Source organism: Brachyhypopomus gauderio, chromosome 5 (genome assembly GCF_052324685.1).
Source record: "Brachyhypopomus gauderio isolate BG-103 chromosome 5, BGAUD_0.2, whole genome shotgun sequence".
NCBI lineage: Eukaryota > Metazoa > Chordata > Actinopteri > Gymnotiformes > Hypopomidae > Brachyhypopomus > Brachyhypopomus gauderio.
The window spans coordinates 11,983,319-12,002,477 of record NC_135215.1 but is presented as its reverse complement, the minus strand read 5'-3'; the positions used below and the strand labels follow the sequence as shown (position 1 = coordinate 12,002,477).

General features: G+C 47.1%; 2 protein-coding genes across 3 annotated transcripts in view; both read right to left on the bottom strand.

Annotated features, from left to right (window-relative positions):
• The window catches only part of abtb2b (ankyrin repeat and BTB (POZ) domain containing 2b), a 32,147-nt gene extending 19,673 nt beyond the window's left edge, over window positions 1-12,474 (bottom strand). Inside the window, exons 1-2 of one of the 2 annotated variants that reach the window (XM_077005713.1) lie at window positions 12,241-12,474; window positions 11,159-12,152 (exon numbers count right to left, since the gene is read on the bottom strand). In XM_077005713.1, coding sequence (XP_076861828.1) covers window positions 11,159-12,026 — 868 coding nt within the window. In that variant the 5' untranslated portion in view covers window positions 12,027-12,152; window positions 12,241-12,474. Of the gene's footprint in view, window positions 1-11,158 lie in introns of both variants that reach the window. The other variant, XM_077005712.1, reaches the window with a different exon arrangement.
• Window positions 12,475-14,661: 2,187 nt separating this feature from the next.
• The window catches only part of b4galnt4a (beta-1,4-N-acetyl-galactosaminyl transferase 4a), a 105,987-nt gene continuing 101,489 nt past the window's right edge, over window positions 14,662-19,159 (bottom strand). Inside the window, 6 exon segments of the mRNA XM_077005711.1 lie at window positions 14,662-15,880; window positions 16,736-16,862; window positions 17,433-17,586; window positions 17,817-17,889; window positions 18,081-18,234; window positions 18,589-18,956. Of these exon segments, the coding sequence (XP_076861826.1) occupies window positions 15,766-15,880; window positions 16,736-16,862; window positions 17,433-17,586; window positions 17,817-17,889; window positions 18,081-18,234; window positions 18,589-18,956 (991 nt within the window). The 3' untranslated portion in view covers window positions 14,662-15,765.

Sequence of the window (19,159 nt, the reverse complement as noted above, 5' to 3'; positions counted from 1 at the left end):
CAGTCTCCATGGGCACTGGATTACAAAGCACTCAAAGTAAGGGTCACGGGTAGATGTGGAAACAGGCCCGCTAGGTGCCACACTGAGGGGAGCACACGTGCAGCTTTCAGCTTTATCCAGCAAAACACGTAGATCAGATTGGATTTCTCTGTCTCACACAGCCATGGACGTCTCACGCAGCCGTGAACGTCTCACGTCTCACACATGGTATGGTGGCTGTGCTCAGACCAGATGTTGTTTTGATCCAAATGTAGGGCAAGTTTCATCACGGTAACATGACCGTTATAAGGTCAATGGCAAAACCGGTTGCTTCCATAGTTGCTTATGCAGATATCAAGGAACAGAAGTTACAGAACAGCTTTCAGGCTCTGTACAAGTGTTGGCAGAGCTGTCCTTCGTTTCAGTGTAGAAACCTGGTTCATAGCAGCAGCCCAAACCTCACTCTCCTGGCAGAATCAGTGATACTCAGGCCAATTATCCTGGGTCTGTAATTGCAAAGGCCTTTTCTTTCTCCATATAAGCTCTCTGCATCTTATATGCGTGCACCTGGTTGGCAGAAAAGGTAAATACAATTTGAATAAACTGCTAATCTGATCAAGGGGCCCTGGAGTTGTTTTGTAACGTTTCAAGCAAAAACTACAAGCTAGCAGATGATCTGGGGGTTGTTTTTCATGAAAGAAAGAAGAAAATCTGTAAAAAAGTGGTCATCAAACACACGGAGAGAGGGTGTATCACAATTCCCAGTCCTGAGGGGATAGAGGCGGACAGATGTGAAAGATTCCTGAAGCCCTGCTCTGTGACCTTTAACCTTCACACCTTCGCGAGACGCACCCTCTCCCTTACGCCACTGCAGTCATCAGCAGGAAGCAGAGCCCCTTGGGATTAGAGGAACAATGCTCTTCTGTGCCAACACCCCCCACTTCTTCATCCAATCAGATGATAGCATCATTATTCTTCCGACAAATTCCTTTAGCACTAGGTTTTGCACACTGGTTCCTCTTATCTGTACACTGTGTTCACTTAATGAAATTTGAATGCAAAATGTTTTAAATATCTGTCATTTGAATATGACCATTCCATTGGAAATGAGAGGATATGCGGAACCTCATCAATAATCACCTTTCTGTCAGTGCAGTAATTTATTTTGGATCACAGCCAATGGTCATCAGTGCTTCCAAACCTTGTTTTATACCTGAGCTCTAGGATACTGAGACAGTAAAGCGGATTCGGATTATCCTGAAGACTAAAGCCAATCTGGCATCCTGCTTGAATTTCAACCGCTCCCCCCCGTTGGCGGGCCGTCTGTCTTCCAGGACAAACATTGCTCGGATACCATGTCAATCATGATCAGTAAGGCGTGTGGGGAGCTTCTGTTGGCATTCTAATTCTAAGAAGGAAAAGGTGCCACTTGGACAGTTCATCCAGGCCTATAACTCAATGCTCACACCTCTCCTTCTCCAGGGGGCACCTGTCCCAGAATTCCACAGCTTCACTGCACTAACAGTGCCACCGATCGCATCACTCCACTCCTCCCCCCACCTCTGCCTATGGCAAACAGCTGCTATCAGTACAGGTGCCGCAGTTCTTTAGCGGTGTGACATCTTCAGACTGCCAGTACTGTGAAATCAGTCCCGTCCTCCTACCCCTCCCCCAGCACACACAAACACGCTCGTGTAAACAGAGAGCTGCTCGTGCAAATACCAGCGTGCAGCCACACCCCTTTGAGGACACGATGCCAGACCGGAAAAGCTCTCTGTGCTCTCTTGAGAGGCTCCCAGCACTCCTCCTCTACACTGGCTCGATGGCGCTGACAGATTAGAGCCCAGCACAAGTGACATCAGGGTTATTGATCACTGGACACCTGGCGCTGTGTCACTCTCTGTCTGTGCTTTAATGTATTCATCAGCAGGACAGCCCCTTCCACCCCTAAGGTACAGTACATCAGGATCGGACAGCAAGCAGCAGGCCTGTAGGCAACAGGAAGCCACGGGCCCCGGGGCCCCAGGGACCACCCACAGGAACACCATTCAGACCTGCAGGCCAGATGGAGGAGAATAAAGCCCAGGCATTGAGGAGGGCCTGCTGACGGCTCCTCCTTCAACTCCTCCACCACTCTTCCATCTGCTCTCCCCATAAAGCTCCAGGCCTGGAGTAGACCCACGTGAGACCAGCCATTTCATGACCAGACACGAATGCGTTGTGGTGCTTTTTCTGAGCAGTTGAGGGTAATACGACAGGCAAGGACTTTCGGTTTGGTTTTGTCTGTCACATTCTGTAAATGAACAAATAAATACTGGCTGACATGTCATTGCACGTTTAATAAGTCAGAAGTCCAAATACAATTAAAGCGATCGTAAGGATGCAACAGGGGTCTATAAAGTTACAGGTGTTTAAGTATATTTAGCTCTGCTGAGTAACTTTCCGCTTTACAATGTGTGACGGAAAAAAAACCCACCATCAAGGTGTTGGCAATTTCCTGACTAAAAAACAAGGTCAGGGTGCACATCCATCCACCAGCCTCTATGCGCTGGGAGCTTGTGATGGCTAGTTCCCTGGGTCAAATTAGTCTTCACTCCCCCTCTTTCCCTAAGGCCTGTCATCGTGCTAAGTGCATAGCTGGAATAGACAGTCCCACATTAGCAACGGAACAGCCGTCCTTAAATCAACACAAGACTTCTGTACAGATTCGCTAGAATAACCTTGTGGCTACCGACGTCCAAACAGTGGAAGAATCTCACGGGGACATCTAGCTGTGTTCCTGGTCTGCCCCTCGTTCACCCTCAGCCTTCACAAGGACACACCGTGGAGGCCTCCGCTGAGACATCGCAGCATACCATGATGACGGGGAGCTCCAGAAGCTGCTCTTTTTGCAGTAATGACTCTAGAACTTATGTAAAGACTCTGTCTCGCATTCCTATGAGGGAAGCTGCTTGTAGTTTATCCGCGGTCCCTAACTTCAGGACTGGCAGGATATTGTGATAATGAGGCACTGCAGAAGTATGAGCTCGTTTAGCACTCCCATGTGTCTCTTGCATTCCTCCGAGGGGATTTGGAAAGTAGGAAGGTGATAATTGGTTTTCTCTTGCTGCCATTTTGGGACGAGAAAGTGAATCTGACAGACTTGTCAACTATCTGCCAACTGAGTCACATGATAGCTGGCAATCTGTGGCACCGAAGCCCCGGAGCAGAAAGCACATGATGATGATCTGCATTAGCATTTAATCCAGATGATGGTAAGTTGGACCTTAGAGGAAAACAACACACTTCATCTCTTTACTGCCACAGTGGAGATTTATCCCTCTAGTCTTTTTTTGTTTGTTTCGTCACATCTGAAAAGCACCTGCATGAGATCGTCTCTCGATCTTCTCATGAGTTTAAACATAATATTATGAGCTCTTTAAGCTCATGCCATTGACCACCAGCCAGAAGATCCGGTGTGCTCGCTGGGGGAACATTTGAATATGAATTTTCATCCAGGAGAGGAACCTGGACTGAGGCCGGGAAAGGGCTGCTCTGACTCACATCGTGTGTGGTGGGAGCGCCTCGCCGCTGAGGATTGTGAACCCGAGCGATTTGCTTCGTCATGCAGCCACACATGGCAACGCCCCGGGACACGCCCGCGCGGCACAATCTTCACGGCTCCTTCTTGCTCTGTTCTCATCATGCAGATTTTCTTGAAATGTCACGATGATGTCACGCATTAGGACTGTGAGACATCTGCATTTGCTGCAGTGGAAACAGTCCACACCTAGTCAAACCTCAGCTGGGTTCCTGTAGGAAGAAAAAGTGGAGACCCCTAAAAGAAAAGTACCACAACTGAGCCCGAGAGAGAGAGAGAGAGAGAGAGAGAGAGAGAGAGAGAGAGAGAAGGAAGAAAGAGAGGGAGGAAAAGAGAGGGTGTGGGTACAGGCCTTTAACTCCCAGCTGTTATGGCCTTCTTCACCGAGCTGATGGCATTTCAAGACTCGTGTGCGGGATAGCGGCTGAGGCTTGGCACCATGGCGCCGTTCCACAGAGCTGAGGCGGGAACGAGGAGCGCTCTGTGCAGAGGGACGTGGTCAGACCCAACCACGGCCCGTGTGGGAGACAGGCCTAATGCACATCGCTGAGCACTGAAATCATGATGGTGTGGACAGAAAATAACATAAAGAGCACCTGCAGCAGCAGGAAGAGTTATGATACGGATCCAAGCAGGGGTCAGGACACCAAGGCTAATGCAAAAGTTTCCATGGTATGGATAGAGATGCCACTTTGTGTTTCCAAGAAGGTCAGCCTTCACTACTTACTTTATGACAGAAATGCTGTGCTATGTCAGTCATGTGTCATATTCGATACCCTCTTTTGCTTCTCAGTAGCTTTCCAGAGTTGCATGTGACTATACGGCACTGATACAGTCACGCCAAGCTAAGTGTTATTTACAATGTGACGCATTTGTGCTGAAGGCATTTGAGAACCATTACACACCAGCTGAAACCATTCCTCTGAAGTGTACCTGTTAAACACTCTAATGCCAGAGTGCTTTCCCATTAACACAGCCCATAAAAGGTAATGAACAAAGAGGTGACTTGTTGCTAAATGTTAAGTACAATAGTGAGGGGAGAAAATGAGCTGTAATAAATCAGTGTTTTGTCACAGGGACTTTTTTAATTAACTTAAACTTTACTTTAGAGTAACAAAGTGCAAAAACAAACAATAAAAAATGTTATATAAAAAAAATTATTTGCAACAGAGACTCAACCGTAGACTACAGAACACTAATACTGTCTCTTTTGAATCTTTTCAGTCTGGAATTCTGTCTGTTCTTCTCCTGCGCTCTCTCTCTCTCTCTCTCTCTCTCTCTCTCTCTCTCTCTCTCTCTCTCTCTCTCTCTCTCTCTCTCTCTCTCTCTCTCTCTCTCTCTGCTCAGGCACCACCCAACGCAACTCCAGTAGCACCCGCAGCCAGCCAAAGGGTGGAGCCCTTCACTCCGCCAACTAGAAGCTTTAGTTTACTTCTAATGATGCAGAGTCAATAGAGAGAGATCACTGCACTTGCTTTGTCTCTGTCTGAACTTGCAGATGTCCCCTATTAACACGCCGGGGGGCAGGCCAGATGTGATGCCTCTCAAACGGAGCTGTCCACAAGGGCGGCCTGTTCTCCTCACTGAGGGAGGAATTGTCTGCTCACGCCCCTCCTACCCCGATACCCCTTGGCCGATTAGCAGAGCGACAAAGAGGGGCTGAGCCCGGTGACAGAGAACAAAGCAATCCACACATAAAACACTCATGGGCACTAAAACAGCGAGGCTCACTTCATCGGGGGACAGGGGCAGAGAAAAGCTCCAATTGTCCTATGCACATAAAGGCGAAAGTTTAATTAGGCCTTGGATTAAGATAAGCTTCGTTTCCTCGAAGCGTGAATGCTCCGTTTGTCTCAGCCCTTCCAGTACATGTTCAGGTCGTGTTTATACGAAGCACATACCCTCGCCACATGTGTGCGTTCCACCGGCGCTGCTCACCAGAACCGCTGGCTGCAGCCCTGCGTATCTGTACAGCAGGACCCCCCGATTCTGTGCACACGCCCCCACCCACCGACAGGTGCTGGGAATACATCCTGCACCATTAGGAGGAGGCAGTTAGGTCTAAATGAGGAGAGATGACTCGGTTTTCTTGTGAGTTTCTTGTGGAACAACTGCATGTTGTAAGGGGTCAGAGGTTGACCGTGAGCCGTAGGCCAGAGCTATTTTCAGACTTTACAACTGATTCTCAGTAGGGAAGGGGTCTGGTTAATGGAACTCAACCTCAGGTCTCCCTAATAGTTGAGGCCTTTCCACACAGAATAGATCAGCTATCTTGACCATTCCAGGCCACCGGGACAGAACATTCTAGATCATCCAGCTGATCTTCACTGATAGCCCAGACACAACATGCCCTGACTCTTCCCATGCTAAACTGTCAGATACAATCACTGAAACTTTCACATCAAAGTGAGAGAATGTGGAAAATGCATGTCTGTCAGACAATACAAAAGAGTGGAAGAGAGCAGAAGTTACGTGAGTCACACTTAGACAGTGGGTTATGCTTTATGTTCAGGTAGGTGCAGTCTACATGATCAACACCACCACCCTTACAACACTCACCACACATAGCCAAGCAATGCACTTCCCACCACTTCTGCGTCTTGCCAGGGGCTTTCTATGTAAGGGAAATTCCTACTAAAGTGTGAGATTTCGACAATAAATTGCTTTGTTAAATGTCTGTTTTAATGGTCTGTCTGGAGCTGGTTCATTCTGCTTGGGCAGGTTTTCCACCGAGGAAGGAAAAATGGCCCGAACTCTTGCATTTCTCAGAGGCACTTCCTCACGGCAAAGCAGCCTGCATTTCTGCCCCACAGATGAAGCTCAAGGATTCCTACAAGACTAAAAAAGGTTAAGGAAAAAAATGTCTACCTCTCCCAGTTTAATAAGCCAACCGTCTGGTTGAGAGCATCTGTGAACTCATTAATCTCAAACTCTTCTCCAGTTTCAGCTATTCACATTGCAAATGAGTACTACATCCTTGAGTGCTTGCCGTCAAGATCTCCACCTCTGTACAAGCTGAACATGTCTTGGGAGCTGTAGTTTCAGTGGTTTGGGACGAGTCTCCAAGCTATATTGCTCTCTCAACCAGCATTCCTTCTGTGAGCAATAAATACATGGCATGACTTTCAGGTCACGTTATTTCAGAGACACAAACAGTTGGTCTCCTATTCGAACCTCTGCTGCCTGTGTGCTGAAGTATTTACGTCTTCATTAAACTTTCATTAAGATTCATTTGCCCTTAAGATGCATATCATCATAAAAGCAAATTGCTGCAGAAGTCATTTGGACGAATGGACCTCTGGATTTGATTAGTGCTTTTAAAAGCCAGTGCATCAGTCAGACATTCACAACATATGGGCTGAAGGCCTCATGCATTTGTGGGTTTGGATGCTATTAACAGTAAACATTTAGTCTGTGTTTTTTTTTTTTGCTATTTCGTGAATCAGATTAATTCAACTTTCCAGTGTATGATGGGTTTAGGAATCAGTGTAACCGACAAAGATTTTATTTTAAACAGGATACAGGCTATTTAGACTCAGAGACAGAGGAACTCAGTTCCACCATCTCCAAGAAAAGCTGGCAAGTTTCATAAGAAAGATCAGCTAGAGGCAATTGCACAGAGACTATCTCGGTGTAATTTGCTAGCTAGACAATCAACTTGTGTTTTGTGCAAGAACTCCTCATTTCAAGAGATTAAATATTACAGCACTTCTGTCGTAATCTGATGTGTGAGGATGTTTCAACACAAGTTCTGCCGGGCCGCACTTAGTTCAGTTATGTTACACTGTCTAACAAAAAACAGAAGTCGGAGATATGAAACGTCGTTCCTGTACATCCTCAAATTATGGCTCATGAATGTATTTTCTATTCTTGGATATTTCACGATATGGATCTGGCAAAAACAATGTCCCTGGCTCAGACTCAACATATGCATATGCATATGTGTTTATGATCATCGGTACTCTACACATCCGATGATGTCACTCTGAGCGGTTAAGCCAATCTGTAACTCTTTGTTTCGCTAATTAAAGATTATTCCACTAATCCAAAGCAAATCAACCTTGGGTGAAGAACAAAAAGGAGTACCAACCAATTAAATAAAAGAGCCTTTTGTGTAATGAGCTGAATATGCCAATATGGCATTTTAAGACAAGTCACACAATTTCAAAAACCCAGCCAGGATTAGCCAGAACTAATCACTATATAATCTAGCTAGCCAACCAAAGTATATATAAATATATATATATGTATATATATGTATATATGTGTGTGTGTGTGTGTGTGTGTGTGTGTGTGTGTGTGTGTGTGTGTGTGTGTGTGTGTGTGTGTGTGTGTGTGTGTGTGTGTAAAGGGAAGAGAGGTGATGGTGGAGCCTCTGTCTTTTGACTGAATGCCTCTGATCACACAAAGAAACAGGAAACATGAGCCGGGAGGCAAAAACTATGCAAAGAGAGGTGCAGTTATTCCTCCATCATCCTCTTTTCCTCATTCCCTTGCTCTCTGTGGTAGAAGGAAAAAAACGAGAAGACAGATGCCCTTTTCTCCTAACACTAAAGTTTGCCTCGACTTTAAACTCGCGTGTGTCATTGTTGGCCATCTTCCCATCCTGGCTTTGATTTCCTGTCTGGGGTCTGGGTTGTCATGGTGACAGGCAGAGTTCTGGGATATGAATAAAGCTGAAGTGGCTGGACCAGAGAGGTGGCATTAGGGCCAAGCCCATGGACGTAGTGCAGCCCAGCTCCAGACGTTTTGACCTGCCACAGCTCGTGTGCCGCTGCATACGAAGACTCAGAAATGCGGCTGAGTATTGGCACGGACCTGATATGTTTGGTTCAATTAACAGGGTTCTGAATTGACTAAGTTCCATTATGTTTGAATCATATGCTTATTCTACTGCTAATATTGCTTAAGAATATTCTATTCTTAGAATTAAAGTAGACTTAATGAACCAAATGAAAATGTCTGTAAACATGTTTTAATGACAGAGAAAGTAACTTTAATTAGCTTCAGTTGACTTGTTGGCATTAGCTAACCTTATTATTAAAAGTTGGCAAAAGTCCAAACTTTTGCTGGTTTTCTTTAGTCGTTTAGCGGTTTTGTGCAAATGCTCAGGCTGGACACAGATGAATGCGGCTCCATGCATTCACCCACATCATTCTGCAAATATGGTAGTAAATGAAACATACTGTTATCAAATGGAGAACTCATGATGGCACTGAGACCTTGTATGTAAGTCATAGTGCAAGAAAGTGCAATCCAGATGCTGAAGTCATTAGATTATAATCTAATCAACAGCCCACTTGCTGAAGCTTTGCTGTAGCTTGGCGGCCATTAGTAGCCCACGCTGCTTACCCAGCAGCCCATGGGCTTGGACAGGAAACACACACACACCGCACAGCTGAGTGTGACAGCTGCTGTTCTCCCTGTCGTCTCACAGCCATGGCTCTAGAAAAAACAAAATCCCACCCCCTGTCCAAGACACAAGTGCACAGAGCTTCTTTTTCGCATAGCCGTATTCAATAATAATCTGGGAATGGAAGTGGTATTTTAGGGTCTGGGTTTTTCCGTGAGCCAGGCCAAGCCAGCTCTGGGCTGTGATTTAAGCACGCACACACGTTGAGCTCAGGGCGATGGGCACCAGGCATACACCACTCAACACGTGTCAATAATTCAGTAGCATCCTCTATTTCCAGAGATCAATAGATTAATTCTGCTTACTCAGATGAAACATGAATATCAATAGCAATTATTCTGGAGTAAGTGAGTGAGCTAGAGATAGATAGATAGATAGAGAGAGAGAGAGAGAGAGATTCCCCTTATCTGTTCACTATTTAAACGGTACAAGGCAGTACGCAACAGCCCTTGTTAAAGCCATGTGTTCAGCAGAGCGCTACAGGAAAAGAAAGTCTTAAGTAAACAGAAAAGAGGCAGAGCTGTATAGGGGGAGGGGGGGGCACCATGACTGGAGTGAGAGACGCTAGTTCTGTCTTAAACACTTAAACACTTCCAGATGTACAATTTGATGTATAAGAGAGACGCTTTTATAACCAGAAGAAAAAGAGGGTTCTGATCAGAGAGTGCACGTTCTGTCACTCTTGGACCGATCCATGAGATGTATTACACAACATGGAAACGGCCCGGTTCATTACAGGGCACCTCACAGAAGCTCCCAAACCTGTGCTGGCTGTGCCAGCTCATGTGTGATTTGTGTGACAAGTATGCCTGAGGTCAGTGTGATCATGAATAAGCTCATGAGAATTCTTCTGAAGTTAGACTGACTTTGACGGCATCAATGATTTATCTTAATGCTACTTCCTTCAAATTTTATTTGCACTTTGTGGAGCAAGAGGGGTGAACTCAATGTCCATAGATCAAATGGGAAGAGGGTGTGTGTGTGTGTGTGTGTGTGTGTGTGTGTGTGTGTGTGTGTGTGTGTGTGTGTGTGTGTGTGTGTGTGTGTGTGTGTGTGTGTGGGTGTGTGTGTGGGTGTGTGTGTATTGCACTTTATTGGGCCAGCAAAGCTAAAAGCACATTGATCCCTGACCTGAATAGACTATTCCTATGCTGGTCTGCTCTGGCTGAGGGTTCATTTGGCGGGGCTTACAAATCTACTTTCTTTCAACTAACAGACACAGCAACTGCACACCACACATCCCGCACATGCTCACAAAGTCTTTAAACTTGTGTTTCTGCATTCACATCGTGCCAGTTTATTTTAGAATCCATCTGTAAGCAAAACTCGAAAAAAGCAACTCAGAGGGAGACACAGTGGCTACCTATATAACTGGTGTATAGATCTGTCAAACACACGCCCACACGGGCATATACCGCCAACACCAAAAGATCCGTACTGTTTGTTTTCTTTCTCTGGGCAGAAAGCGAAGCTTTCGCAGCCCGAAATGGAAACAGAGCGCTATTGTAAGCCCGTGAACATCCACACTGAGAGCCAGCACTGATGGTGGTAAGCCACAGACACATGCTAATTACAGAACACACTGGCACCCGGTCAGTGCAAGGGATATGGGAAGAGAAGCAGGCTGGCAGCGGGCACAGCAGCGGGCACAGCAGTGGGCACAGAGAGACCCTGTCACCAGATCACAGGGAGAGAGCTAAACAACCTGTGCTGCACGCGACATCCTTCTCTGGTTAGACCGTACCAGAGTCTTGGAATGCTCGTTTGCACTGACTAAAAGCTGCTCAAATATTTCACATACCCATGCAAACAACACTGTTTTAAAAGGTTGTGTTTGCTGGTGTGTTTATAAACATTTGGTGGGGGAGCAGTCATGGTCTGGTGGTTAGGGAACCAGACTTGTGACCAGAAGGATGTGGGTTCACCTAACCCCAACTGATGCCTGGGCACTGGGCTAGGGCTGCCCACCGCTCTGGGCACCTGTGCACCACAGCCCCCTAGTAATCACTAGTGTGTGTTCTGACTGCACAGATGGGTAAATGTTGAGAACAAATGGGGTGAAAACTGACAAAAATGTGGCAACTTAACTATTATTATATATTATTAACTATTACAACAGTAAACTGGCTATTTATTCTGAAAGCACATTAAATGTAACGATTTATATAGAGATGAATATCACGTACCGTTGGCGTTCTTCCCACATATGAGATGTTCGTAAGGTTGCAGGACTCCCCAAAGTTCAGCGTCGTTGTTCACGACTCCCTCTAGGGTTTCGGCTGTTAGCGGGGCACCACAGGAGCCGCCGTCTGCGCCTTGCTGTCGCTCCGCCAGCAGGACTCGCACACCCACCTCCTCCACCAGAGCCTCCATACAGGCCGTGAGGCAGATGGCCGCGAACTCGTGGATGCGCACCGAGATGCGAGTGTCCACCATCCAGCGAAAGAAGCGACCCACCGACAAACTTAGTCCACACCGCCCTGACTTGCCCTTGCGCAGCAACTCTCCGGCGCTCATGTTATACATGGATATGGCCTTCACTGTTGCCAAAACGCAGTGATCGGCGAGCGCCCAGCTGAGCACCAGTCGGATTGCGCTCTGGACTTCGAAGCGGGTACAGCGGCAGTGCATCACGCTCAGCCGCTGCGCTTCCCTGCAAATCCGAATGAGGGCCCTGCGCATCAGGGTGGACATCCTCCGGGCCGCGTCCGCGGAGAACCGGGTGCCTTTACCTGCCACCTTGCGCAGGATCCTCCCCACGTCCTCCTCTGTCCACGGGAACTCTTCCAGCTCAGGCAAACGTGGACACTTGGAGAAAATGTCCTCGGGATCTTCTGGAAGCACCGTGTTGACAGTATCCCAGCTGTTGTTTCGGCTGTTCATTGATCCGGAGTAGTACCACCAGTTACCCCGGTGTGGGGTGTTCATGAACGCCTGGGAGTTGGACTTGGAGGAGGAGAGGCTGAGGGATTTACAGGAGTCTCCTGCCCCGTAGCCGGAGTCCAGAGTCAAGTCCTCTAAAGTTTTCATATTTGAGTTGCTCCCTCCTGCCATTGCTGGATCGCGCTGTCTGCAGCAGAATCTTGAGATCCGCAGCGAAACTCTTCGGCCAAACTGGTTTTACTGGTTTCTCTTCTTCCCCGACATTCACGAAACGCTTTGAAGTAGCGTGGAATCACACTAACGCAAAAATACTGTGGTAACCGTCTCACCTTTTTATCTAAGACATACAATATTTAACATTTGAAGCTCGTGGACAACAGCTCACCTTCTGGTGGAGAGGTAGAGTCCCGGGGTTCCGACTCTCCTGCGGACCACAACACGCTTGGAAGTCGATACAAATTGGACTAGGGCCAGTTCTGCTATCCATTAATCGATTAGGTTAGATCCAAAATTCTAACACAAAGTTTAGGAAATATCCTGAAATGGACGATGTTTTTCATCACACATGGCACGGCTCCTCTCATCACAAAACCCCACACTGAAGTGAAGTGAAGGAGAAGGAGGAGGAGAAGACACCAACCCGGCTACGTCACTAGGGAGCCGACCAGACTTTCACTAGAACTTACAGAGTCGCGACTGTTTAGTTGAATGTAATCGGGTAAAACACTGTGTATGTAGTCCATGAGTTTATTTTCCTCCCATTAACATTGATTAGGCCTATTTTAATTAGAATAGACACCAGTACATACCAGTCTCGTTACAAAGGTGAGCACTACGATGAAGAATATTTTTTCAAGCATGATGTAAGATACGAAAACTAAAGTCTGGTGTAAACAAAGCAAAAAAATCCACGATTTTGCCCACAGTACGCTTTTGATTGTTTACTTTTTTGTTTGGGGATGCATTCTTTTATTTATAAATGGTCTAAAAACTGTATTATAGACGGTCTAAACTGACAAACACTCTTTCACACAGCCTGGCAAACAGCAAACAGAAACACACCAGTCGAAAGGACATGTCCTAACTAGCACTGTACTTCAATACGAGACCGAGAGAGAACACGGGTGGGACTCAGAAGCGCAATCCAGCCCTTACATAATGTGTTTTTGGTGAGCTGCATTACGCACCAGCACACCGAAGGAGAAATGAACTGTGGTGTATGACTCCCCCGAGGAGCAGAGAAGCGCTTCGGAGGTGATATCAGGGGGACATTTGTTTCTGACTAATAACGGCAGACAACACATCCTCAGTCAGCGTCTGGGGCGCATCCCCTTTAGGAGTGCACAGTGTGTAATAGTCTAAAGAAACGTCTTGGGATCATTCCATGAGCAGGTATTTCAGGAGAGTTTAGAAGACATACTTTTTAGAGAACATTTAAAAACCTTTTTGTATCATTGAGATTACTTTCAAGAACACTTACCACTTACATTAAAAACATTTCGGAACAGTTATTCGTCAAAGGACCAATGCTATGAATAAATATGAACCCCAGCCGAAATCATGCTCCTTGGATAAGCAGGTATTTAGCCCTCTCTCATGAGATGAAGGTAGTTTCACATGAATTGCCACATTAAACCATGATGCATAACTGAATCATAAACTGTAAAGTAATTGAAATTACAATCTAATGAGTAGTTACTAAGATATGACCACAAGGTCTGTCTTCATAAACCCTTCATAAACCTTTCCTGCTAGGTGAAGAGAAACAGACACTTCAGTTACTTACAGACTTTGCTACACACCGTGTCATCTCCCTCTAATGGATACTTCTAGAACAGCACCATTCTGACTTACACTTTATAGTAAAATTGTAAGGCTTAAATCTTCAAGCACAGTTTAGACATCAAATAAATCGCACAATTGTTATATCAATATGATATAGTTCAGCATAAAACTTTATTTCTCAAAAAATAACCAAAAAGTTGAAAATAAAAATAATACAATACATTCATAATTTTTCTACACAGCAATTTCACAGAAATTACTTTGGAATGTAGATCCCTGTTTAGTCAGCCATCCCCCCTTCTTCCTGAAACAGTGTGCAGGGGCACTAGATTCATGTACTGCCATGGTAGGGCCAGGGTCAAAGGGCGCAGAAGAATGAGAGAAACCCTCAAACGTGGGGCTGACAGCAGTGGGTGAGGCGGCGTTACTCACACACAGGTGTGTGAACAGAACTCAGCTCATCTGTCTTTGTACTGCGAGGAAGAGTCCACAGAACGTGTTGCTCAGTTCCGCACGCCCATAGTCCCTGAACCACTAGGGTAAAAACACTGATCTCCTTGGAAACATTGATGTCCTTGTAAGTTTCAGGCCATGAATCTCTGAAGTTACTGCATACAGATACCAGATAACTCCAGTGGTGCCTCTATTTCCCCATGAATCCCCAGGTAGCTCTCTCTCCTGCGTCTGAGGAGTACAGCATGAGGCTTTCTGGAGGCTTTCACTGAAAAACGACTTGACACATGTAAATCCAGCTTGTGACAGACAGCTCAGAAAACACCTTAAATAAAGGCACACATGAGGACAGTAATATTGTCCAAATGCAAAGTCTCTATAGGTGGATACTACAATGAAGGACAGAGTCTCAGGCAAGATTAAACCCAGAACTTGGCACATCATGTAGCCTATAAAGTGGCTCATAGTACTGATCTTGCATCAGCTTCCGTTCTATATATATATATATATATATATATATATATATATATATATATATATATATATATATATATATATATATATAACTTTATTTATTAGGACATAAAAGGTCAAAGCTGATCCTACGTCAGTACTCTGGGTCAGATGAATGCACTATGCTCGGGTAAAAAAAAAATAGCTTGAGAAGACTTTGTCCTCCCCTGGAAGTCGTCAGCATGTGTATCAGAGAAGATCTCAGAACACCATCTGATCATCATAAGTAGCCTGACATCTCAAACAAAAATCAAAAGCACTAAAAGACCAACGGAACAGAAGAGATGTGTTCCTCTGAAGGTTCTCTTAGGTTCAGATGTGAGCATGAGGGTTAATGGTTAAACTGCCAGCAACATCTATAATGACCAGCCAGCAGGCTGTTCAGTGTCTACAAGGGAAAGAAAGCAAGTTTGCCACCTTCAACACTAGTGCATCAATATTCAGTGTCGCCCTCTGCTGGACGTAGCAAATATTAGGACATTTAAATGAGTCAGGAAATACATAAATATTTGCCTGCAGTTCAACAGGAATCAGTGTTGTAATAATATTATAAAACCTCTTAAAGGACATACATAAGCACTGACATACCCACACGGCTAAGCTTCTACACAGTGACCTTCATCTTAAACATCACTACGAGGTGCACATTAAGCAGCACACTTAAAGACGTATATAACGTCCATGTCTTTCTATAACGTCCATGTCCTTCAGCACCGCCCTGTCCTTCTACTAACAGGCAGACTGCACTCTCTACAGACCTGCCTGTACCTCCCACTTCAAACACAAACCTCCAGGCTTGGTTACCTCTATTACATAAAAAAAGAAATCATCTTCCAACAATCAAAAAACATTTCTTTCACAGACAGAGACACACACATTCCTACACACATAAATGCATGTGTGCTCTCACTCCTACACACACACACACACACACACACACACACACACACACACACACACACACACACACACAGATAATGGGGACAGAAAAGTTTCTTCCTGTGGATTAGGCTGAAGAATACAAAGCCAGCCAAGCCATTACTGACTCCCTCCCTCCAGGAAGTGTGGGAGAAACAGGGTCCTGTTGCACCTGGGCCAGCCCACATGGCCCAATCCTCCCGCCGCGGTTCTGTGCGTCTCCCTCTCGCTGGGACGCGCTCTAGCTCTTGGGGTTCTTCTTTATCTGGGAGTTCCACATGCCCCTCTTGGAGTGGTAGTAGTGGAAGAAGTTACGTAACCTCAGCCTCTCCACCTCCAAACCGTTCTGTAAAACTCTGGAAGGAGAGAGAGGGAGGGAGGGAGGGGGATGGAGGGAGGAGAGAGAGAGGGGGGGGGATGCAGGGAGGAGAGAATGAGATGGAGGGGGATGGAGGGAGGAGAGAGAGTGAGGGAGGGCGGGAGGGAGGAGAGAGAGAGGGAGGGCGGGAGGGAGGAGAGAATGAGGGAGGGCGGGAGGGAGGAGAGAGAGAGGGGGGGGGATGGAGGGAGGAGAGAATGAGATGGAGGGGGATGGAGGGAGGAGAGAGAGTGAGGGAGGGCGGGAGGGAGGAGAGGGTGGGGGATGGAGGGAGGAGAGGGAGAGGGAGGGGATGAAGAGAGAAAAGGGAGGGGGAGGGGAGGGGAGAGAGAGTGAGGGAGGGAGGGGGTGATGAAGGGAGGAGAGGGAGGGGGAGAGGAGAGAGAGTGAGGGAGGGAGGGGGTGATGAAGAGAGGAGAGGGAGGGGGAGAGGAGAGAGAGTGAGGGAGGGAGGGAGGGAGGGAGGGAGGGGGTGATGAAGGGAGGAGAGGGAGGGGGAGAGGAGAGAGAGTGAGGGAGGGAGGAGAAAGAGGGAGGGGGAGAGGAGAGAGAGTGAGGGAGGGGGTGATGAAGGGAGGAGAGGGAGGGGGAGAGGAGAGAGAGTGAGGGAGGGAGAAGAGAGAGGGAGGGGGAGAGGAGAGAGAGTGAGGGAGGGAGGAGAAAGAGGGAGGGGGAGAGGTCATGTAAGAATTAGATTAAAAGTCATGAGGGCAAGCATGCAGAATCAGCACAGGTTATTAGCATTTGACAGTTTAATCATGTAAGCCTTAGCTAACAATTTACCCACACAATAAAACCAGACTCTTCCCTTCTCAGTTTCTCCACTATTCACCTGTCAAGCAGTTCCCAGTCCTCTCCTCCCCACCGCTCTTTAAACTCCTCTGTGTTCATGCCGCCAATCTTGTCAAAGTCAGACTTATAGATTCCAAACAGGCCAAATCCGTTCACCTCCCAGTACCCTGGACAGACAGTGGACAAGGCAGCAGTGCAGTCAGGTGGGCAGGTATGTGTCTGGCCTGGTCTGACCACACGTGGTGTCACTCACAGCATCATGCACACGAGTGTCTGCACACGGGTCACACCGCACACAGGAGTGTGAGAGCGCAGACATACAGGCGTCTGGGCTGATCTCAAGTCAGTGTCAACATGAGTGTAACACAAAGCTTAATCACAGGAGTTCATTTCATTATTTTTTTGGGAATAATGAAATAAATTATGCTGGGAATTGATGACAGAGCCCATAATCATAATAAAAAATCATTACCATTCTTTCCATTATTTAGGGCCATTTTAATAATCTGTTAATCTATTGATATGGCCTCTGTGTGAGCCGGTCTGGAGTTAGGTGGACTAGTCTCGTTTGTAATTATGTTTGTGTTGGCGTGAAACGTCAAATGATTTTTTCAAAAGCAGATCTTATCACCCCAGCTTGATTGGTCTGTGTGTGTGTGTGTGTGTGTGTGTGTGTGTGTGTGTGTGTGTGTGTGTGTGTGTGTGTGTGTGTGTGTGTGTGTGTGTGTGTGTCCTACCATCTGGCTCCCGGGGGGAACTCCCACAGCCCAGCCGCATGACGATGGGGGCGAACGCGAGCCGGCCCTCCACACAGTGCTTCCTGACGCTCTCCAGAATGTTCAGGGGGAAGTGAATGTGCAGGTCACACAGGAACACAATGCTGTGACTGTCCTGTCTCACACACACACACACACACACACACACACACACACACACACACACACACACACACACACACACACACACACACACACACACACACACAGATAAACAGTTGTCACTTCCAAAATCATAAAACTAGCAATCCAAGCAGTGTTAACGATACAGTAGTGTGTAGTTTCACAGGTCATCTAAGTTTAACGTGTCTTTTCCCGACTGCTTCCCAGCAGTGCTCTCCGTACCTCAATAGCATCCACTCCAATCTGCAGCCCAGAAGAGCGTTCAAAATTGCCTTCTCTCCTGAGATAGTCATACCTACACAACAACCACATGGCAAGGGCAACTGAGGATAATATAACTTTAATAAAAATCATGTCAAGTCATGTCAACTTTCTGGTTAGTCAGGTGTATGTCTGTGTGTGTGTGTGTGTGTGTGTGTGTGTGTGTGTGTGTGTGTGTGTGTGTGTGTGTGTGTGTGTGTGTGTGTGCGGTGTGCGTGTTTGTACCTGGGCACAGAGCTCTCTCTCAGAGCCTGCTCTATGTCCATGTCATCACTCTGGAAGTCCACAATGATGATGTTGAAGTTCTCGTCTCTGGTTTCGCGGTGGAGGAGCTCCATGTCAACGATGAACTGCTGGACCCAGCGTGCCTGGTTCTTCACTGTGTGGAGAGACGGGTACATCAGGACCACACACACTTGCATGACGGACGCCATGGAGCAGATGGACACAAAGCACATCAGAAGTGGGTGATCCTGCCTGCTCTGCACACTGGAGTCATCAGTATGTACATGCATGCACAGCTAATGCTGAACTAGACTAAATACAGAACATCACGGAGTAAATTCACATCACTCCCTTCAGAACGCAAAAGCTGATCCTAGGTCAGTACTGATCTACTGAGTAATGTAAGGACATACGATATATTAATACGCTTGCACTGATTGTGGTGTTGCAGCACTATCACAGTGATACAGTGTTCTGGGCTCGTATGAGCTGCACTGCCAGAACTCACCGGGCACCACAAAGTGCACCATGACGTCCCTCCTCCACTGCAGCAAGACCGGCTGGCAGAGGAGCGGCTTGGCGTAGGCGGAGCCGGCCTGCGGGGTGGAGCCGGGCCTGGCGGGCGGGGCCTGGGGCGAGGGCGAGGCAGCGGGGGTGGGGCTGGCGGGGGCGGGCGGGGCGGGCGAGGCGGGGGACCCGTCGCTGGCCTCCATGCTGTCCTCCGGCCGGCCGCGGTGCTGCAGGAGGTAAATGTACTCGGACAGGCGCACCACGCTACGCCCACGCTCCACCAGCTCCAGCTCCACCAGGTAGCGGTTCCCCCGCGCCGAGTCCCGCCTCTTCTCCACGTTTATGATGCGCAAGAGAGTGAAGATACTGTAGAGGGGAATGAGAGAGAGAGAGAGAAAAATTGAGAGAAGGAAAGAACAGAGAGAGGAAGTATAGGAAAGGACTGAGTGCCACGGTCTGATTAATGAGTGGGCCCTGGCATCATTTGTGTTTGCTCACTCAGTATGAATCTGGGTAAACAAAGCTGCTTTCTGATCTCTGATTCATACGCAGTATATACATGGATTTAT